This window comes from Eriocheir sinensis, chromosome 6 (assembly GCF_024679095.1).
Source record: "Eriocheir sinensis breed Jianghai 21 chromosome 6, ASM2467909v1, whole genome shotgun sequence".
Taxonomy (NCBI): Eukaryota; Metazoa; Arthropoda; class Malacostraca; order Decapoda; family Varunidae; genus Eriocheir; species Eriocheir sinensis.
This window is the reverse complement of record NC_066514.1, coordinates 7,916,073-7,939,709: the sequence shown is the minus strand read 5'-3', so window position 1 is coordinate 7,939,709 and position 23,637 is coordinate 7,916,073. Positions and strand designations below refer to the sequence as shown.

The 23,637-nt window shown below is 44.0% G+C and overlaps 1 protein-coding gene across 1 annotated transcript; it reads right to left on the bottom strand.

Moving 5' to 3' along the window:
- Positions 1-728: 728 nt before the first annotated feature.
- Positions 729-14,766, bottom strand: LOC126986933 (uncharacterized). Its single transcript, XM_050843454.1, has 8 exons — positions 14,015-14,766; positions 12,339-13,448; positions 6,996-7,222; positions 3,130-3,324; positions 2,880-3,003; positions 2,362-2,491; positions 1,699-1,905; positions 729-745 (listed from the first exon to the last, which is right to left on the bottom strand). The coding sequence occupies exons 1-8, from the start codon at positions 14,348-14,350 to the stop codon at positions 729-731; spliced, it is 2,346 nt and encodes a 781-aa protein (XP_050699411.1). The 5' UTR covers positions 14,351-14,766.
- Positions 14,767-23,637: the final 8,871 nt, after the last annotated feature.

Here is a 23,637-nt window from a genome sequence, read left to right as displayed (position 1 = left end):
TTTTTCAATCGGTGCAGCTCGGCGTCGTCCACTTGGTCGGCAGCAGTGGCAGCATAATCGATGAGGGAGGATGATGTTGCAGAGATGTTACGGGAGAGTGCGTCGGCGGGAATGTTGTCATCGCCTCTGACTTACCGGATGTCTTTCGTGAATTGTGAGATGAGGTCGATGTGGCGCAGCTGCCTGGGAGCGTAGGTAGATTTGTTGTTGATGAAGGTTGTGGCAAGAGGCTTGTGGTCGGTGTAAATGTGAAATTCCCGGCGCTTGACAGCCTTGTAGATGGCGAGAAGTTCTCCTGTCGAAGGCGCTGTTTTTTTGTTTTTTGTTTTACATCTATGCCTATAGCGCCGGTAGGCTTGCTTGAGGGGCCTGGATGGTATTCGGCCCAAGCCCGTTATGGCGCAGGTAGGTGTTTATAGTGACGCCATCTTCTCTTGGCTCATGCTACCCCCCGGAACTACTTCTTGATTCACTTGGACGGTTTCCTCTAGAGTCCGGGTTGATGGGTTGTCTTCAGGACAGCATGTGGGTAGTTTTAAGCCACTCGGCGGTGACTGAAAAATCCGAGGTAGTAGCGTGGGGATTCGAACTCGCGTCGTCCATCAAGTGGTGAATGTGGGCCCAGCACGCTACCACTCAGTCACCGCCTACTTCTTCTCGGCGTTGTTGAGTTTCTGTGAGAAGAATGCAATGGGTCTCCAGGCTCCGTTTACGTGCTGCTGCAAGACTCAACCAACGCCGGCGTCTGAGGCATCCGTTGAGATTGAAGTAGGGGCGTCTGGAGTAGGGAAGCTGAGTGCAATACCAGCCTTGATCATGGATTAGAGTGGCTGAAAGATGAGCGCACAGCGTGGAATGAAGCGGTTGTGGTAGTTGATCATCCCGAGGAACTGCTTGAGCTGGCGCTTAGTTGTTGGCTTCGGGAACTGCTGAATGGCGTCGCAGCGGGAAGAGATGGGAGTGATGCCTGAAGGAGAGACGGTGTGGCCGAGAAAGTCGACGGAGGTAGCACCGAACTCTGGCTTGTCGACGCTGATTTGAATGCCGTAGTCCTGGAGACGGGTGACAACTTGCTCGAGATGTTGGCGGTGTGTGTCAGCGTCAGGCGATGAGGACGTCGTCGATGTAGGCGAAGCAGAATGTCAGTCCTCGCAGTACTTCGTCCATGAACCTCTGTAAGGTTTGGGCAGAGTTCTTGGGGCCAAAGGGCATCCGGACGTATTCGTACAGGCCGAAAGAGGTAATGATGGCTGTCTTCGGGATGTCCGCTGGGTTGACTGGAATATGATGGAAGGCTTTGATGAGGTCGATCCTGGAGAAGATGGTGGAGCCAGCAAGCTGTGAGGAGAACTCCTGAATATTTGGCACTGGATAACGATCCATGACGGTGCGCGAGTTGAGGACTCTGTAGTCACCGCATGGTGATAATTATGTCATCGTTCTTCTTGGGAACGACGTGGAGGGCAGACGACCAGTTGCTTCAGCTGGGGCGGATGACACCTTGGTACATCAGAGACTCGAACTCGGCCTTGGCTTATTGGTAGCGTTCTGGAACTAAGCGGCGAGCCTTGGCGTATGTTGGTGGTCCGGTTGTTTCAATGTGATGCGTCACGTGGTGCTTCACAGCCTTGTTGGCTGTGTGTGGCTGCGTCAGCGTCGGGAAGGACTTGAGGAGAGACGCAAATCGGTTGTCTGCACTGATGGTGGAGGTGTGGGTGCTGTCTCCTGCTGCTGGTCTGGTTCTGGTGGAGACGGATGTTAGTGGATCCAGGAGCTTGCGATTCTTAAGGTCGATCAGGATATTGTAGTGTGTCAGGAAGTCGGCGCCCAGGATTGGGTGCGAAACTGTTGCCACGTCGAAGGTCCACTCGACGACCGGCGAAGGTTGAGTTCCAGCTGGAGCGTCTGTTTCTTGAAGACAGGGATCTCCGTGCCGTTAGCCGCGTAGAGGCGAGCTATGGTTGGCAGGGACCTCTGTCTTGATGTGGCGGGGTGAATGCTGACTTCGACTCCAGTGTCGATGAGGAAGTTGGTGCGGGAAAGTGGATCGAGAATGTGGAACAGCTTCGAGGTGTGCTGGCGGACGCTATGCGCTGTTAGTGCACGCCGGGGCTGTTGTGACGAATCCTGGAAGCTGCAGGGAAATGTGCACTCCCTGGCATCCTTGCCGAACCTCCTGTGGTAGTAGCAGACGCCGGGGCTGTGTGAGGGGCTACTACTGGAGGTGGAGTGCCGGCAGGGTGACGAGGAGTGGTGTTGTGACGAGGAGTGGTGGTGTGGTGACGAGGTGTTGTGACGAGGAGTGGCTGTGTGGTGACGAAGAGTGGCTGTGTGGCGACGATGACTGGCGTCGTTGGCTACTGATGTCCTCCCTGAGCGTGCTGACCTCCGTTCGTAGCTTGGTGATAAGAGCCTTGAGCTGGTGGGTCAGACTGTCGCTGGTGGGGTCACGGAGGCTGGCCACGCCCTGCGCAGCGTCGTCGTCGGACACCTTGGAGGGGCACGTTAGGGCAGGGTCGGTGACAGCTGTGGAGGCCTCGGCCGTGTAGCCAGGGGTCGCGGCGGCAGGAGGCCGAGAGTCACGTCAGGCATCCCGGAGGTGTTACGGAGTAAAGCACTGGGTACTGAACTACGTTGGGGAAGCACTGACTATTGACGGGGAGCACTGCCGGGAGGGACGTCACTAACACACACATTCACTCACTCAGGATCCATACGTATGGATCCTGAACTCACTGATGCCGGCTTTTGTCATGCCAGGCGGGTCACTGCACAATCACGCACTGCACCGCTGCTGGCTTGTGGCATGCCAGGGGAGTCACTGCCCACGCACTTGTTGTTTTGAAACACACTGGTGGTGGGTAGGGGTGACTCTGCACTCGATGTCGGCGGGGCGAGAAGAGGTGCTGACGGGCGTCGAGGGCCACTGCGGCGGGAGTGCAGCTGCAGGAAACGCCAACGGTGGTGTCGATGCCGCGGGAGTAGAAGGCGCCGGCAGGGAAGCTGGGAGCCACAGCGGCAGGAGGTTGGTGAGGTGGTGACTGACTGGTATGCTTGGCTGGCGAAGTAAGAAGGCGGCCGTGGGAGCTGCGTGCGGCGGGCAGAGGCTGATGCACCGTGGTGAGTTACCCGTAGGAGCGGGTGGCTGGGCTGGGTGGGGCAAGGTACAACGGCAAAGATAAGACAGCTGTAGGGGCGGCGTTGGAATGGCTGGCTGGGGCTGGGCTGGGGTAGGAGGGGCGAGGCACTGTGGTGAGGTGCTGGATCCTGCCGGCGTTGAGGTAGCCACGGGTCACGTGGTGAGAGCCGGAGGGTGGGCGCGGCCTGCAGCGGACAAGCGGATCCTCAAGGCTGGGGCCGCGACGTGGGAAGCAGACCATGGCCAGCGTCAGAGAAAGCGGCATGGACGGCGGGGTCGGCGGCGGCGGCGGCAGGATCACCAATTGTTGCGGCAGCCTCGGCCGCTACTACGAAAACCAAACATTTATGTTTGTGTTATTTCGTGGCAGCATACGTTATAGCTGATATAACGCCGTATGGGTCCGTTAAGGCCGCCTAGGTATGTATAGAGAAACAACTTTATACCTTGTGATGACTCCATTGTGGAGGAGGTATATTTGTCAGGCTATACATGTTTTGAATATCATGAATGAGTATTTACATAAGTACATATACAGTAATATTTACAATGTTGATGAATCGGTGTTCTTTTATACAAGTGACTGTTATAATGTTACATATGATGAAGTATAGGTGTTTATCATGTAGTGACCGCAATGTGATGAATGTGAAGAACAAGATATTAGTGTGTTGCGAGAGTGAAAGAAGAGAAGAGGACAAGGTCAGTTACAGGGCAGACTGAAGAAATGAAGGTGGAGAAAACAAGAAAGAGAAGGTGTACGTTACGGGTCACTACACAGGATCCTGCACTTCGAGGAAGCTACCCAACAACTTGGAGAGGGGCTGATCGACTTCATGACACGGTTACAACAGTTATCTGGTCAAGCATTTGGTAAGGAGCCGGCTGATATTGTGCGCAAATGGGTTGTGTTGCGTTTTTCTGGACGGCATTCGAGATAGAGAAGTGAGGCTGCACATAATAAAAAAAAAGTGGATGGATAATGACGAGACTGCAAAGAGTTACACGGCTGTATTGAAGATAGCTGAATCGGCTTTGTCCGCAAAGACTGCAACTTCAGCTACAGGTCAGTCAAGAGGCGTAGTGGGAGGTGGAACCGTCGCGCATACTACGGTAGAACAGCCAGACAACCATCGGTCGGTAATGGATATATGCGAGCCACCGAGGCTGGTGGCAGCATCTCGTCAATCGAACCGACCCATTCCCAGCTCTAGAGTGTCGCCTTCTCCTCCAGCCACCCGAGGAGAAACCACACAACAGAGTTTTAATAGGGCCGTGGACTCCTACTACTGTTCCAGGAAACACGTTGGAAGTAGGCAAAAATGTCATAAGAGGTTACGTGAGAATCCTTCTTGGAAACCACAAGCTCACAGGCAGGATTTTTATTAACGCCCGCTACACACTCACGTGGCGGGCAACGACGTCGGGATCCTGGATCGCAAAATAGGTCACCGGAATACACGGACCATCCCCCAATTATGTGGAGGTTCGCCTGCAGATGAAGGGTGTGAGGGCAATGGTGGACAGCGGCCGTGACTATTCTCTAGTGAGCGAAGGTGCCCTGAGTGCAGAGCAAAAACAGTGCATAGTGCCGTGCCATCTTAATGTACATAACGGTTCTGATGAAATAATTGCAATCACTGGGCAAATCTTTCTAAATGTGGAAATTGGAGGAGTATACAGGAGATGTCACAGGCTGCTGGTGGTGCCAGGACTAGTTACGAGTGTAATTCTAGGAATGGACTTTTGGGCTAAGCTTGGTGGTATCACGTTAGGTTTAATTAAATAAAAAAAGGCTGCATACGATTTCGCCGATGACATCAGTCCCCTTGCTTCCGGCCTTATCAGCAGAGGTGAGTGTCTCGCGACTGCCAACTTGTAACTAATCAACAAGTAACTAATCTCAATGCTTCGGCTCGAATGGAGTTCGATTTACAAACCCAGCAACCAACACAGTAAGAGCCCTTGTAATCATAATATACACTTAACCCTCACTCCCCACATCTCAAAAACCTTAATTTATCACAATCGCTGACGTATTGTACATCATATTCATTGTCGTCTTCACTCAGCCCAGAGGGAACCGTAGTAGAGCCCACTCATTGCTGCATCACTGGGTCAATTGACGGGGCTGTGTGCTTACGTGTCGCGAGCACGTCCGGTACACAAGAAATTTTACACAGAGGGGAGATACTTGGTGTTTTGGAGACTGGAGTCACGTTAACGAGTGTCGCGTCTGTGTCGTCAGCCACTTGTGAAGGGAATCCTCTCACTGACTTGAAATTGGGTGATGAACTAGCTGTTAATCAGAGGGAGGACCTCATGGAAATTCTTCGGAGATTCCAGTCGGTTTTCTACACTGGAGGAAGTCTATCGCTGGTGAGGGTTGGCGTGTAACACTCTATCAGGCTGGATCCTCGAGCATCACCCCGTGCACTGTGGCCACGAAGGTTGTCTTTACTGACCGAAGGTGAGGTACGGAAAGAGATACAGAAGCTTCAGGAGATGGGCGTCATCAGAAAGTCCCGACGTCAAGACGGCAGTTTGCGTCTAGCAATCGACTACTGAACAGTGAACAAGGTCTCCAGTCCAGCCACGCTGTACCTTATCCCCGTTATTGGGGACCTCTTCGATAGGCTCGGGAAGGCTCGTTTCTTCTCTGCACTCGATGCAAAGTCACGGTACCACAAGATGTCCATGGACGAGAGGGACAGTGCGACGACCCGCCCGTTTTCGTCGGCAGAATAAGCCGGGCTTGCGTATGTATGGTCGGTTTTAGAGTCTGAGTCACACATCTTGTGTTTTCCTCATCAGCACCAAGACCAACTGTGCCTCTGCTCCACCACTTCTTTATGAAATCTGCATCTCCCTGTTCTTAAAATAGATGTTGAATATCCCTAAGCCTTAAGCTTATCAAATTCCAATACCCTCTTCTATCTTATTTTAATATCTCCAAGTATGTCCATTTAGGTCTCCTCCAATTGCCAGTCCATCTGATTCAGAAACTTCTGCTACTTTATATTCCAATGTTTCCCAAAACTCTTTCTTTTCTGTGCTGTTTAACTAACATGTAGAGAATAATATCAACTTTAAATGCGCTTCGTACTGATTATCTAAGTACCAAACTAAGGTCCATCATTCATCTTTATACTTATAGTACAGATTCTCCCAGCTGTTATCGAATCCGAATTCCTACTCCACTGAGTCTAGTGCCGTTCCTGCTGTACCTGATGTTATACTTTTCCTTGTCACTTCCAAATACTGCACATTCTAATTCTTTGCACCGTACCGGGCTAGCGAACCCCACCAACCCGGGTTTGTAGTCGAAGTGGTCCGATGAAAATGATAATAATTATACAATAAATATGGCAACAAAATTACATTAGTATAAAATAAATGTAATATCTTTCGGCGACTACTCGCATAAATCCTTAAATGTGTAAAAAAAGGGTGAAAATTTCAATGAGAAATACATCCCCAAAAAAAAAAAAAATTACAACACAGCAGAAATCCACGACTTGTTAGCTGTGGTACCGTCACGGTAAACATGCCTGAAATATGTATGGTAGTGCAAAATCTCAAGTGTATAATATAAAAGACTACCATGCACCTAAACATGTGAACACCAACCGCTGGAACGCATTCAAGGGGAGTGTAATAAGACTCCCATGGGCCAAAATTGATATTTGGCTTGTGCTATCGCCCCTTGTCTTCTATTTGTTGGGTCTGTTATGCATTTTTTTCTCTACTTTTGTTTTCCCCTTGGCTCACCTTCTGTGCCGTAGAAAAAAAAGGATCAACTACACAAACATTATTGATGGAAATATAATTGTTTCCAATTAAAGTAAAAATGTACCTAATGGTGTTGACGACGGTCTGCTTTTTGGCCACGGTGAGGGAGGCGGTGAGGGTGGAGGTGTAAGCGACAGTGAGGATAACGGCGTACACACACAGCGCCAGCACTGTCGCCCGCACGGCCCAGCCCCTCAACGTGCCTTCCTGGGACACGCCCGTGTGCACGCCCCACGTGTACAGGACCACCCAGGACAGGCTGACGGGGCTGCCGTGGGCCTGCTCCCTCTGCTGACTACACACACAAAAAAATGGAGCAATAATTGTTATGCATATTAAAATATGATGATAATGATACTACCACTCCCACAACAACAACTACTTCTACTACTATTACTACTACTATTTCTACTACTACTATTACTGCTACTACTACTACTACTACTACTACTACTACTACTACGACGACGACGACGACGACAACGACGACGACTACTGTTACAACTACTACTTAAAACTACAATATTAACTATAATAATAATAATAATAATAATAATAATAATAATAATAATAATAATAATAATAATAATAATAATAACAATAAAATAATGATAATGAAAAATACTGATAATTTTGAGCAAATGGTTCAGCTACAAGTTTGCCAGAATACCATTTAGAAAATGAGATATACAGCAAGCAATCGCTTGATGAAAGCTTTACATAACACACTCATTGGCATTTTAAATAGCTAGTCTTCAAAGAAACTTGTTGATTGTTTTATTTATTCAAGAATAGTTACCTAAAATACAATAGAAGTAAGAATAAAAATGTATGGTGTCATTATTTCATTGTTCTAGGAGTGGCCCGTGGAAAAATTCCGCGGAAGTGACCGCCATTTTGATTGAGAGAGCGGGAATTCAGTCCCTCACCAAGGCGGGAAAATCAGGCAGGCGGGAGTCGGAAGTCCAGACCTTTCAAGAACCCCACATAAAATGGCGCCAGAACAGGGGCTGACCTCACACTCCATAGGAAAGTATTGGCTGTTAGGCTCGAAGTATTTATCTCGCAAGATGTCTATATCACAGTGGAAAATGGAAGCGGAAGAGTTAGGGTAATAAATGGCACAAAAATGCTGCAGTAAGACAAGAAAGTGCCCCGCAGCATGGTAATTATGGTCGAAAGCAGGGTTCGACACCACCTGTGCCTTCCGTGAACGACCAGTCTCGCGATGAGGCGCAGAATCAGGGATGGCCCGAAGGGAATGCAGTTGGGGGGGGGTAAGGTAAACTATGACCAACTCAGTCATTTTATGACCAACTCCAAACTGGCGAGCGAAGCGAGCCATTCAGCGGGGGGGTTTTTAAAACTCACCTTTTTTAGGGGCATTTTTAAGGCCTAAGTAGGGACATTTATGAGTCTCAGATGCTTTTCATTTGCATTTAAGAGTATAATAATTTTGGTCATGGGGGCGGCTGCTCTCCCAGGGTCATTAAGTCATTCTGCGTACCCTTGTCTAAAGTGTCATTTGTTGATATTGTTACTGTTGTGTTGCTGCCACTGCCAGTAATGGCTTATGGCTCAAGGGGTTTGTCGTTAGTGGAGCAGGTGAACTTGTGAAGTAACTTTGTAAGGCCAGTTTTGTCTGAACTTTGTCTTTGCTGGTAAGTGTTATGTTTGATCAACTAAGCAGGTACAAAGAAACTACACGTATGAACATGTGAACTTTATGGCAAGCTGCAAATATTTTCATTGTTACAGTATTTCTGGGAATACAAGTAAATAATTTAAGATGTACATGTACTCAACAAATGGCAGAGGACTGGTCTTGCCAGTCAGACCCCACCCCATGCAAGACTAAGACTTCATTTAAGAATTATAATGCTTGTAGAAACTGTACAAGCAAGGAAATAAATAAAAATAATGGCATAAATTAATTACCTAAGTTGAAAAAAATCGGTATCAAAAGAGATTTGAACATATATAATATAATATTAATATACTAGTGTAATACTTTGGTATAAAACAAGACTAGCTGTCAATGGCATAAAACAAGACTAGAAACAAAATAAGTGTATCAGAAACAAAATAATTAGTGTATCCTTGAAATAAATAAATCTAGTCTACTGTCCATAGGTACCTCTAGACTACCACCATTTTGGGAGTAAAATAGACTGTCTATGGGTCACAGACTCATCACAGTGGTTCCCTGATATTGGCAGGTATAATTCATAAATATTTGCTATTTGTTATTAACATAATAATAAATCTAAATGCTGAATTTCATGTGCCAGCAGATAAAACTAAGTAGAAACTTGAAATTCTTGAATTAATAAATATCTCCATAAGACTCCATTCCTAGAATCTTAGGACATAATAAGAAAGACATATGAGTGACATACATTAGCCATAGTTTTAAAGCAAATGATCCTATGGGAAAAGAAACTAATATTTTCAATAAAACTTAGGAAAGCAAGTAAGCATCAGCTCATGAAACAGAAAATAATGGCAAAATTCGATTATATACCAAACTTGAAAAAAAATCAGAATCAAAGGAGATTCTAATATTTATATTGTAATGTTGTAGTATAAAAATAAGACTAGATGTCAGTGGCATTAAACATGATTGAATAGGCATTATATAATACTAGAACTAACAAAATAAGTGTATCCTTCAACTGGCTTCAAACAAATAAATCCAGTCCACACCTCCACACCAAACCAGAACACCATATTGGTTTGAGAGTGAAATATCTGTGGGTCACACATAGTGGGGTATTCCCTGATATTGGCAGGCATAAATATTTGTTCTTATAACTCATTTGTTATTACCATAATAACAAATCTCAATGCTGAATAATGAATTAAAAGTGCCGGCAGATACAACTAAGTAGCAACTAAGCTGCAACTTGAAATAATAAATATCTTCATTTTAGCCTCTTAGGGCATAATAAGAAAGACATATGAGTGACATACATTAGGTTTAGAACACAAGATCCTATGAAAAATTAAAGTAATCATTCCAGTCAAAACTTGGGAAAACAATTAAACAACTTGATTGTGAAAGTGATGTGGATAAAGAATAATTTTAATTCAGCATAGCCAAATCTCTCTCTCTCTCTCTCTCTCTCTATATATATATATATATATATATATATATATATATATATATATATATATATATATATATATATATATATATATATATATATATATATATATATATATATATATATATATATATATATATATATATATATATATATATATATATATATATATATAATATATATCATGATGATGACTATATTTTTATTCTCCTTGTTTTCATGCCTTTCCACCTATCAACAATTTCTTGAAGATCCAACTGATCAGTTAGGTCACTCTCACAAGACAGAAGCATCAGATAATGTAATTTCTTTTCTTTGATTCTGTTTCTCAAGTACGTTTTTAAAAGCTTAAGCCTGCTGAAAGACCTCTCACTTTTACAAACTGAAGGTGGTGCAGTCAAGAACAGTCTGAAAACTTTTGATAAAAGAGGAAATAATTTATGCTTTCTTTGGGAGCTTAATGCAAACTGTGCAGCTGAGCGAATGGTTTTCTGTACTTCAGGATGTTGCTCTACATGTTTAGAAAAATGGATGTTGAAGACCTCCAGTTCAAGAGTTAAAGACTTAGTGTCAGGTATTTCACTAGGATAGGTTTCTGACAGATTTTGCAATGCTGCTGCAAAGCTTTCAGTGTCATATTCATTCACATTAGGGTCAAGAATTTCTGAGAAAGGTTTGAATGAAGACCTGAGATTTTCACATTTTGAGTCTAGCACTGAAATCATGACGTCTAACACTGCATTCATTTCCTTGTTGTAATATGAATACAAAGTAAACTCAGCACTGGAAGCAGGGTTATCATCAAGTTTTTTGGGTAATTTCCGCCTACGGTGTACCCTTTTGAATTCTTCATGACCATCAACATCAACACCCCTTGCAAAGTTGAGAGCAGCCTCTACAAAGTGTTTGTTCCTCAGCATTACTTCTCATTGACTGAAGTATTTTCAGAGTACTTTCCATTGAAATGAGGGCTCCAGAAACATCTAGTTCCTCTGTCTGTAACACATCTACCATATGCTTGGTTTTGTACATTACATTTTTCATGAACATCAGAACAATTATAAAATCAAATGACTTAATTTTGATATACAGACCATGGGCTTTAGTTCTTGTTTCTGAATCATATTTCTTTGTTGCATTTGTCATTTCATCCAGCACTTCACATATTTCCTCATAGGATCTCCAGAAGGCTTCGACTGCCTCTGGTCTGGCACTCCATCTAGTCTTTGACAGGTTTATTAACTGCATTGCACCTTCAGTTATTTCCAGCTTCTCTTTGAGAGCAGCATGACGACTAGTGCTGCTGCTAAAAAATACATAACATGCCTCCAGTGCATCATACATATATGTAACTAGTTTACTGGCATTGCAGCCATGTTCAATCACCAAATTTGAGCCATGAGGTAAGCAAGGTATATATGTGATAGGTCTATCTAGTATGGAAGATAATTTTTTTTGAGCACCATTGTACTTTCCAGACATTGTTGCTGCACTGTCATAAGTCTGGAATCTAATGGAATCTGTGTCTACTTTGCTTTCAGAAAGGGCTTTTAGTATAGCTTTCGCCATACCTTCTCCTGTCTTGTCTTTTACTTCTGCAGTTGTAAGAAGCCGTTCTTTGGGCATGTCATTTGCATCAACAAATCTAACTGCCACAGTGAGCTGATCCACATGAGTGATATCAGGGGTTGTATCTGCAATAATTCCAATAATACCTGCATCATTTATCTCTTTAACTATATTATTCTGAACAGTTTCACCAAGTAGTGTTATGTATTCATCTAGACAGTTTTTGCTCATGTAAGTAGTGTGATATGGTCTTGAATTTCTTTCAGTGAGCCAAGCTTTCATTGCTGTATTGTGTCTACTTATTAGATGAACAATCTGCTCAAAGTTAGAGTCCATCTCCGGTTCATTTTTAAATGCTAGTCCTTGCCTGGCTAGTGTGCGACAGATGTCTATCATCATTGCAATGACATTTCTATGCTGCTGGAGAATCTTTTCTTCTTCAATTAATCTAGTTCTTTTACTTTTGTCTAGCAACAGATCAACACGTTCACTTTCAGTGCAGAATGTAGCATAGTCAAAAAGAGCTGCTTTGTGGCTGTTGCTTTGAAAATGTAACTGAATTTTACCTGGTTTCCCTTTTCCTCTACTGCCTTTTGCTTTCCACCAATCACAGAAACCTTCAATCCAAACTCGTTCACTTTTTTCTCTGTCAAAGCCATGGCTGAACAATTTACAAACAAAGCAATATGCCCTATCTGTGACAATACTGTATTCAAGATATGGATATTCACCATACCATCTTGACACGTGTCTTTCACTTTTTTCATAGCTTCATTTTTAGGAAATGAAGATAGTTTTGGTTGATATGGGCCTAACTTTACAAGGTACATTCTTTGCTTGTCAGTGAGCACCACTGGCCTGCTTCCAGGATCCTGGGGAACTTGGTCATCACTCTGTAAAACATCAGTCAAATAGTCCTCTCTGTTTGCAGCCTCTTCCAATACTTGACTTAGTAAATTTTGAGATTTTAGTTCTAACTTTCCACAAAGAAATTTTATTTCCTTACTAGATGAAACAACACTTGTCAGAAATTCTTCTACGTTGCCAATCACACAATCACTTTTCACGGTGTTAATTAGATTCTTACTCTGATTTGTTATCACTTCTAACTGGCCGACACATTTGATCCATTCATCATCACTGACTAATTTTGGGTCACTGACAGACAAAGCCTGGTCCCCTTGCTGCTTATCAGATTTTTTCAACAATGTTGATGTGGACTCCTCATGAAACTCAACAACAGTAGGAGCAAGTGGAACAACTGAAGATTTCTGATAGTCACCTGTAGTAGTATTAACTGTTGAAGCAGTGTCTTGAGCTGCTGAAAGGACATGTGTTGGAGTACTACTTGTTTTTGTACCTGGACCTGACAAACTTGAAGGAGCAACAGCCTGAGATAGCAATGGTAAAATGACATTTGTAGCCTTACTAGGTGATACAGTAGCAGAGGTTGTGGGTGATGCAGGAGGAACATCAGAAGCTGTAGCCAGGAATGGAGCAGGTCGGACTGGAAGTGGTGACTGTGGTGGGGAAGGTACCTCTGTAATTTTTGTTGGAGAAGCAGGAGATCTTGGAAGCACAGGAAGGACATCACCCAAAGTAGTTTGTGATGAAGAAACTGGAGAAGGTAGTGGGAGAGGCTCATCTGTAACCTTACTTTCTGATGGAACAGCAGTTGATGGAGGGGCTGAAACAGAAGTTGTAGACTGTGTAGAGGCTGGCTGAGGCAATGAGGAGTCTACATCAGTTGAAATGCTTGGTAATGCAGCTGCTACAACCTCACCAGACTGTGAAGGGACTTCCAAAATTGGACCTTCAGGTTCATCAGATGTAGAACCAACCTGTTAAAAATCAAACATTTTCAAATCCACACACAGTGCAGTGCAGTCTATACAGTCACTGATGACTGATATTCTACTTGAAATATGGAAACAAGCTCAGGTTGTGAGTCTGTCACTGACATTGGGAGTTCACGGTTGACACTGTCTATAAGTTTGTAACTATGTCTACGTAGATGACATCATTGACATGTAGCCAAAAGTGGAGAGAGAGAGAGAGAGAGAGAGAGAGAGAGAGAGAGAGAGAGAGAGAGAGAGAGAGAGAGAGAGAGAGAACTGCTGCTCAGTTGAAGTCAGTTCCCTATTCTCCACCAGGCCACCTGCTCCTAAGGACCTAAGCTTAATTGAGGGTTTAGATATATGAAGTCAGATGAGGTTGATATAATAATATCCTCATCAATTGACTAAGACAAAACTTGACAAAAGATAAATGGGATGACAGAGGGAGAGGGTGACTTCTACCCCTCCCTACCCTACTTACTATGGAACTATAGTTTCTTAATTATAACTAAATACAGAATTACTTAAAAATACTTGACATGGAAATTATTGAACATACAGTTTCATACCTTTCTCTGCTTTGCTGAAAAAAACTTTTCAATGTTGTGAGTATCAATCTCTGTATATCTTGGATTTCTAATTGTTGGATGAACTGTTGTACAGTGGGTATTCTTCCAGAACTCATAACTCATTGATTTTTTGCATTCATTGCATTTCACAGTTCTTCTGCTGGGCCTGGATCGCTTCATTCTTCTTTTGTGTCTCGACACCAATCTGTCATAAGGGTACAGGTATAAATATGTACACACACACACAGAGGCTGCAGCAGATCTGAGGTGAATTACACACACACACACTGTGTGCCACACACACACACAAAGTTGCTCGAGCCTACATTTGCCCATATTTGCTGCTGGTAAATGTGGTAATTATATATCTGAGATAACTATCATCAGTCCCAGCCTGGGACTGATGATAGTTGACTCCCAGCCACCCTATAGGCCTAGTGTAGTAGATGAGTAAGATTAGATGACTATTTCAACACTGCAACACATGTGACTGATACTGAGGGTGGCAGAGCTAGATTTAGACCTTGGAGGGCCTCAGTATAAAAATTTAATTACATGACAAAAAATTACTACATACATAGACTACTATATGTACCTTGGTCCTTGGGCTTGACTGAACACTAGTCACTAAGGGCCCTACAAACCATGGCGGCCTATTGGCCGGTACAAGGGTGAGGGGCGCAGGTAACTACACCTTTACACCCTGTACCCGCCCCTGTTTTGTTATAGGGCCCTTAGTGACTAGTGTTGAGTCAAGGTACGTATAGTAGTCTATGCTACATACTAAAATTAATCACTAACTACATTTCTTAGAAAAATGTTATCTGCTGATGAAAATTTGTGATTATATTTTTCTCTGTTTTATTGGCTTAGAATAACTGACAAACGTTTTTAGTATATGGTACAGGCCATTGTGATATAATATGAATTACGAATTACTGGTGATGAGATCAAGATTATGACAACATAATAATAATATTATGAAATGTTGTGGTGCCTTAATTTGTTTATCTTTTTTTAGGTTATATATGCTCAGTTTCTCTTTTATATATATATATATATATATATATATATATATATATATATATATATATATATATATATATATATATATATATATATATATATATATATATATATATACTGCGGTTACAGTGCTGTATAAGATATTATTGGATATTTGCATTTACGCCGCAGTATAACACTAAGTAATAGCCAAAGAAAAGAATAATAAGCATTTGGCTTCCTTGCTTCAGTTCACGATCATCAACAAAAGTTTAAAATGACTTAATTAAATGAGTCTTAAAGACTTATGAGTAGCACTATACAACAGCAAGTAAAGAAAAGGTTTTGCCTTTTTGGACTTTTCTTTTGGCTGTGTATCACAATAAAACAGAGCAAAATCATGCTTCAGCCTTCATGTACGTTATAACGTTAATCTTATATAACAATAACTACATAGGTGTTAATATTAATAAATGCCTTTTACCTTACCTAATAATGAGTTTGTCAAAGTAAAATATTGAGAAAATCAGTAACATTGTAACAGTGTCTGTATGAATAAAAAAAAATCATAAATGATAATTAATTAATTTACACCATGGTGCTGCTGCTGCTGCTGCAAAAACTGTAGGTAAGGTAAGTTACCTTACCTACAGACTATAGGTAAGGTAAATTAATTATCATTTATGATTTTTTTTATTCATACAGACACTGTTACAATGTTACTGATTTTCTCAATATTTTACTTTGACAAACTTATCAAGTACCGAAACACTCTCCCCTGAATGTATAATATATTATCTATGCCAATAAATCAACAATGTTAACAGTTAGGTATAGCTTGTAGGCATGTGAAATAATATGACTGGATGTATAATTCGTAGTAGACGGTGGTACAGTCACGCTGTGCGTGCCATATTGCCAGACAACTGTACGGTACAGACCGTATAGTTGTCAGTTGCACTGGCAATATGGCATGCACAGGCAGTCAGCCACACAGCGTGACTATACCACTACCTACCTACCACGCATTATACATCCAGTCATTTTTTTCACATGCCTACAAGCTAGTGCTACAGAGTACTTACAGTAAGCACAACAAGGGCACAAGGCAAGTGCATAATGCGTTACGCACGGCTTATTAATATTAACACCTTCACCATTGTAAGCATGTACATTTGCTACACAGTAAAACAGTGCTAGCCTATAGTCTCTGGCCCCTTTGGGCATGATACATAAAACTAAATTAATAGATACTTGAGAAGCCTCAAGCCTTACCTGCAACATATGAATTAGGTAGCGTCACATAGCCTGGCTCCAAGCATCACACCAAGTTGTTTCCTCCATTACGTGGTGCCATTTTCCTCAGCCGGATCGCTGGGCTTGAGTCACGTGCTGTTATCGGTGTTGACATCTTGGGAGCATTTTAACAGCGTCGCAGCGACCAGCGCAGCGAATCACACGTTCAGTGATTTCGGACCAGAAAGCTTGTCAAATAATTACTTACGCTTATTGCACATCTCAAAATTCGCAAAACTATAACAAAAAGTGGCGGTTCACTGAATGACCGGCGGGGGGCGGCTTGGTCCCGGGAGGCTGGGATCGGGCCAGGCCATCGAGGTTCGAACCTGCCTATGCGGACAGAGTAAACATTGGGGGAATATCCCTCCCCTATTGTGACCCGTCTCGGCCTCGCTCTCTCCCTCGCTCAGCGGCTCAGACCAACTCAATGAGTATTTTTTGACCAACTCAAGAGGCTCAGAGTCAGAGCAAACATTAGTGCGGGGACTGGGGTACCCAGGTACAAGATAGGCCTGTACCCTGCCGTACCTCAGCCGGCAGCCGCTCAGGCTACCTGTTCCCCGCACCATCCCAGTTTGACTCAAAACTAGGAAAAAAAAAAGTGGGTGGGACTAGTCACGTTGAAATAATTAATTACTTTGTATTCACTAGGCGTCATTTTTCATGTTTTTTTTATTTCTTTCTTACATCAGCATATATATATATATATATATATATATATATATATATATATATATATATATATATATATATATATATATATATATATATATATATATATATATATATATAACGCCCTGTCGCCTCCCTGCTTGGGCCATAGAGGCCCATGCTTACCTAAAAAAAGTTTTAAATTTTTTTTTTACCTTCTCTAAAAATATTTGACCACCTATTAATAAGAGCTCCGGAGTTGAGGCTCCGGCTGGACCATCCCTGCTCTCCGAATGGACCCTGATCTGATCCCTTCCCACTGTTCCCAGGGCTTCCCTCCTGGACCATCACTCTCTTAAATAAAAAGAAAAAAACCCTTAAACTTTTATTTGACCATCTGAGGTGACCTCAGATGGTCAAATAAAAGCAGTGAGGTGGGTGAGTGGTGAGCGTGTTGTGGTTACGTTCTCGGGGTGCCGAGTTCCAGCCCTACTACAGTCTACAGGCAAACCCTTATTCACTGCCGAGTGTCTTAAAGCTATCCACATGTCACCATCTACTCCACCTGGAGCACATAATGTGCATGGAAGGATTTGGAGGATCACCCAAACATAGCCAGCGCTAACCCCTGCAGGAGGCTGGTTCAAGAGTGATGATACTGAGCCAGTATACAGTTCCGAATAACGCAGTCGGGCCATCCATGCTCCCTGATCCCTCCCCGCCTGTGGCCATTCCTGCCTAAAAAAAAAAAAAAAAAAAAAAAAAAAAATCAAATTTTTGACCAACTCACTAGGACTTTTTGACCAACTCCGACCAAACATTGGGGGGGGGGTGACCCCATCCCCCCCACACCCGCTCGGGCCATCCCTGCGCAGAATCCATGACTAGTGGCCGGAACCACCACAAATCAGTACGATGAGCGGTTGAATTTGAGTAAAGGTTGGGTAGGAGACCGAGAGGTTACGGTGATGAGGGATAGTGGTTCTACCATTTGTACACTGAGGCACAGCTTAGCTAGGAGCCATGAATTCACAGGCAAACGTAGAAAATTATGGCTGTTGAATAGCGCGCCATTGATAGCTCCTGAAGTCAAGATAAAAGTCAAGTCACCCTATTACGCAGGCTGGATCATGGCGGCGACACTCGAAACACCGCTCTATGATTTAGTGATTGGCAACATTCCCGGAGCTACTAAAAGGGTGAGCAAAAATGCCGTCACTCAAACACCTAACGCGGTGTTGGATCCAGAGGATTTTGGAGAAAGTGAAAGGGTACAAGGAGAAGGTGAGCCTCAGATTGGTGCAGCAGTAGTGACCCGAGCAGCTGCTAAGCGTAAGAGTACTGCTGGGCCTCTCATGGTTACATCTCTTGGAGATCTAACTAACAGCGAGGATGTCAGGAAGGAGGTGGAGAGAGACGACACCCTGCACGGCGTACGCAAACGTTTGCAGAAAAACAGTGTCATTCAGCTCAATGACAACCGCGTCAGTTTTATCAAGCAGCGTGGCTTGATATATAGGCAGATTATCTCTCCCTCGGGTGAAAGGAAATTGCAGTTAGTTGTGCCTGCGAGATACAGAGAGGCTGTTCTTAAGTTAGGTCACAGTACTACTCTAGGCGGTCACATGGGAATAACCAAGACACTCGTTCGCGTACAAGCACATTGTTATTGGCCAGGGATAGACCAGGAGGTAGCTAGATATGTGAGGTCGTGCGATGTGTGTCAAAAGACTATAGATAGGGTTAGGGTAAAGCCTGCACCCTTACAGCCACTGCCCATTATTGACTCTCCCTTTGAAAGAGTAGCGGTAGATTTGGTTGGGCCGATCGAGCCCCGAGCCAGCGATGGCTCCCGGTATATTCTTACGCTTGTAGATTTTGTCACGCGTTGGGCAGAAGCGGTGCCGCTGAAGAATATTGAAAAGCAAACTGTGGCTGAAGCTCTCATGACTATGTTTTGCCGAGTAGATATACCCAGACAAATACTGAGTGATCGGGTTACTCAGTTCACCTCAGGGATGATGGAGGAAGTACTACGTCAGCTAGCGTGCAAAGGGTTACATACCACGCCCTACCATCCCATGGGGAATGGACTGTGTGAACGTTTTAACGGCACACTTAAGAAAATGCTTAAACGCATGGCTGCCGAACAACCCAAGGCATGGCCTAGGTACCTGGCTCCTTTGTTGTTCGCGTGCAGAGAAGTTCCACAGAGCTCCACCAGGTTCTCCCCGTTTGAGCTAATGTATGGTAAGTCGGTTAGAGGTCCGCTTCAGTTACTGAGAGAGCTGTGGGATGACAATGTACTGGACCCGGAGGTCAAGACCACATACCAGTACGTGTTAGATCTAGGTGACATGCTGAGAGAGACCTGTAACATTGCTAAGGAGGAGTTACTCAAAGCAAAACAAGTACAGAAAAGTTACTACGACAGGAAGGGAAAGTTGCGTAAGCTCAATGTAGGAGAACAGTGTCTAGTTTTGCTTCCCACAGCGAGCAACAAGCTGTTAGCTCAGTGGAAGGGACCTTACGAGGTTCAGGAGAAGGTTAATGACCTTAATTATATTCTCCTGGTTGATGGACACCCAGTATGATGATGAGAAGGTGAAGTGTCTAGAGTTAGTTAAAGCTCACTATTCTCAACCTCAGATCGTTGCTAGAGGGATATGCAGAGGTTTTTTCGGACAAACCTAAGATTGCGTCTGGTAGCAGAGTAAGATGATCAAAGTGGACAGGTTAGGTGGCTCGGAGACTATATTCGGATCTTGGGATCTTAAGATTCAGCTGAGTCGAGGAACCAAGTGACGAAAGTGTGCAGATTAGGTGGCTTTCGAGAATGTTTGGCAGAGAGTTTTGCGGCATGCTTTAAATTTAAGTTGCATGGTACGGTGCATGGTGTGATAATGTAAGAAAAATTTAGCACTTACCCAGGAATTTATACAATAAGTTACACCCTTTTACACCTACCTACAGCTACTCTACATCTGTCCCACCTATACTATGTATACATACATAACACCACTTACATATTGTGAATAATTGTGGCGAAGTTCGCCAAGCCCGCTCTAAACGGTACAGGCGCCTCGCTATGGAGGTTTCTCTCTAGTTTGATTATTAACGTAAATGTTGAGGTTTTTCAATTACAGGCGAACCGTCAATTACCTGAGCAGAGGTTAACTGACATACACCACAGTATGAGAGATTGTGTAAAAAAGTGTGAGAAAGTACTGTCAGGAACATGCTAATTCTGTAGGTGCAGTTGTAGGGCATGTTACCAGTGTTGGCAGCGTATTCACAGTTAAAAAACTTTTCTCTGAAGACAAAAGTTTTCTTAAAGGGAGGGCGAAATGTCATGATTTCATTGTTCAAGGAAGGAAGCGGAAGTGACCGCCATTTTGATTGAGAGAGCGGGAACTCAGTCCCTCACCAAGGCGGGAAAACCAGGCAGGCGGGAGCAGCGAGCTTTTCAAATCATTTTCGTTATTACGGCCAAAGCTGAGCTATGTGTGGGGCGCATGAACCACTATTTACCTAGTGCATGTGTTGGGTTATTAATAAATAACAATCCATAGCCGTACAGCGTTTAGTGTAAGTGTTACACAGAAAACGAGATGTCAGTATGGCGCGAGCTGGCATCTTGACCGCGGCCGGGGCACGGAGCATTGTGGGTCCCGCCGCCATCTTCCATTATCTCCCACCCAGACTCCACCGCGAGCAGACATCCCTCACCTCCTTCCGTGCCACGTGTCCATCGTGGTGGTTTACCTGCCTTTGTAGTATCCAGAAGTCCAGCGTGACTGTGTACTGCTTGGCGAGGGAAGCCCTTGGGAGGTAAGGAGGGCACGGCGTGTTGCAGGGAGGACTGAAGAAGGACTCCAGGGCTCCAGACTACGAGGACGGATAAGGTGTGGATCCCACTTCCTCCTACCTACAGCTAAGTACATATTTTGCATAGGATGTTTTAAGATAGCTAGCTAGGTTGCTGTGTGCCTGGGATTAATTAATTATTCTTAATTTCCAGCGAGTTTCTTTGTTGCTTAAATAGACTTAAGAGCTGGTTCATCTGTCTTTTCTTGTCCTATGAGAGATGTGACTGATCAGATATTTAAATAATAAATGACTAGGAGGGCTGCGAGTCTGAAAATTCAATTTTCAGATTTTTTTTTATTTTTTTATTGCTGAGAATTTACGGGATTTTCGGAAGTCCAAACCTTTCAAGAACCCCACATATGGGAACCGAATAATTCACCGTAACACTTTTATAGTTGTGGATTTTTTTTTTTTAAAGGTTTGCCGCCAGCTATGGCGAGATCACATAACTTTGAACTCTAAAGTGGAGCACACCTTGACCCACTCTTCCTTCGCTGAAATCTCCTTCCTTGGAGATTTCAATGTTCACCACCAGTTTTGGCTTTCATCCTCTTTCACTGACCAGTCTGGTGAACAAGCCTACAACTTTGCTGTCTTCAGTGATCTAGAGCAGTTGCTTCAACGCCCTACACGTATTTCCGACCGTCTTGGAGACAGGCCCAACATACTAGACCTCTTCCTTACCTTCAACTTTTCTGCTTACTCTGTCAAACTATTCTCTCCGTTGGGCTCCTCCGATCACAACCTTATTTTTGTATCCTGTCCTATCGCTCCTGTACATCCTCAGGACCCACCGAAGAGGCGATGCTTATGGCATTTTGCTTCAGGTCGGTGGGACGATCTGAGGATGTACTTTTCCGATTTCCCGTGGAATGATTACTGCTTCCAGGAGAGATACCCCTCTGTGTGTGCCCAGCGCATCAAAGAGGTGATTGTCTCTGGAATGGAGGCATACATTCCACGTGCTTTCTCTATTCCTCATGCTAAAACGCCTTGGATTAAACACGCTTGTTCTCGTGCTGTCAAAGATAGAGAGGCAGCTCTCAAAAGGTACCAGAGCCTTCGAACTCCCGGAATCGTACCAAACCTATTCTTTGACTTACCAAAAGCTCTTTCATCAATAGTAAATGTCAAAATATTGCTTTCTCTAATTCTTCCAGAGACTTCTGGCAACTAGCCAAAAATATCTCCTCCAAATTCACTTCTTCTTTCCCTCCCTTCCTTAACCCTGACGGCGGCACCGCCGTCTCATATAACTCTAAGACTGAACTCTTCTCTCAAACTTTCTGTAACAACTCCACTCTTGACGATTCTGGGCTTATTTATCCTACTCATCCCCCCTCTGACTACCTTGTGCCTGTAGTGCTTGAAATTCTTATGAATGATGTTTGCTATCCCCTCTCTGGCCTCAACTCTCAGAAGGCTGATGGACCTGATGGAGTGACTCCTATTGTCCTTAAAAACTGTGACTCCGTGCTGACATCCTGCCTGGTCAAATTCTTTAGCCTCTGCCTATCAGCATGTATCTTTCCTTCCTGCTGGAAGTACGCCTCCACACAGCCTGTGCCTAAGAAGGGTGACCGTTCCACTCCCTCAAACTACCGTCTTATAGCTTTACTTTCCTGTCTATCTAAAGCTTTTGAATCAATCCTTAACAGGAAGATTCAAAAGCACCTTTCCACTTCTGACTTTCTATCTGATCGCCAGTATGGGTTCCGCAAGGGGCGTTCTACTGGCGATCTTCTTGCTCTCTTAACTGACTCTTGGTGATCCTCTCTTAGCCGTTTCGGTGAAACTTTCTCAGTTGCGCTAGACACATCGAAAGCTTTCGATAGAGTCTGGCACAAGTCTTTGCTTTCTAAACTGCCCTCTTTCGGATTATATCCCTCTCTCTGTTCCTTTATCTCCAGTTTCCTTTCCGGCCGTTCTATCTCTGCTGTGGTAGACATTCACTGTTCTTCCCCTAAACCTATCAACAGTGGTATTCCACAGGGCTATGTCCTATCACCCACTCTCTTCCTGTTATTCGTCAATGATCTTCTTTCCATAACAAACTTTCCTATCCACTCATACGCTGACGAATTCACTCTTCATTATTTAACTTCTTTCAACAGAAGACCCTCTCAACAGGAATTACAAGACACCATACCTGATGTTGCAGAACGCTTAACTTCAGACCTTGTTATCATTTCCGATTGGGTTAAAAGGAACCTTGTGTCCTTCAATGCCTCAAAAGCCCAATTTCTCCACCTGTCAACTCGACACAATCTTCCAAACACCTATCCCCTATTCTTCAACAACACTCAGCTGTCACTGTCTTCAACACTAAACGTCCTCGGTCTATTCTTACCTCAAAATCTTAACTGGAAACTTCACATTTCCTCTCTCATTAAATCAGCTTCCTCGAGGTTGAGTGTTCTGCATGGTCTCCGCCAGTTCTTCTCCTCTGCACAGTTGTTATCCATATACAGGGGCTTTGTTCGCCCTCGTATGGAGTATGCATCTTACGTGTGTGTGTGTGTATGAGGGGGGGGGGGTCCACTCACACAGCTCTGTTGGACAGAGTGGAGTCTAAGGCTCTCCGGCTCATCAGCTTACCTCCTCTTACTGATAGTCTTCTACCTCTTAAAATCCGCCGCCATGTTGCCTCTCTTTCTATTTATTATCGATATTTTCACTGTGACTGACTGCTCTTCTAAACTTGCTAACTGCATGCCTCCCCCCTTCCCGCGGCCTCGCCGCACACTACTTTCTATTCAAGCTCATCCCTTTACTGTCCAAATCCCCTACGCAGGAGT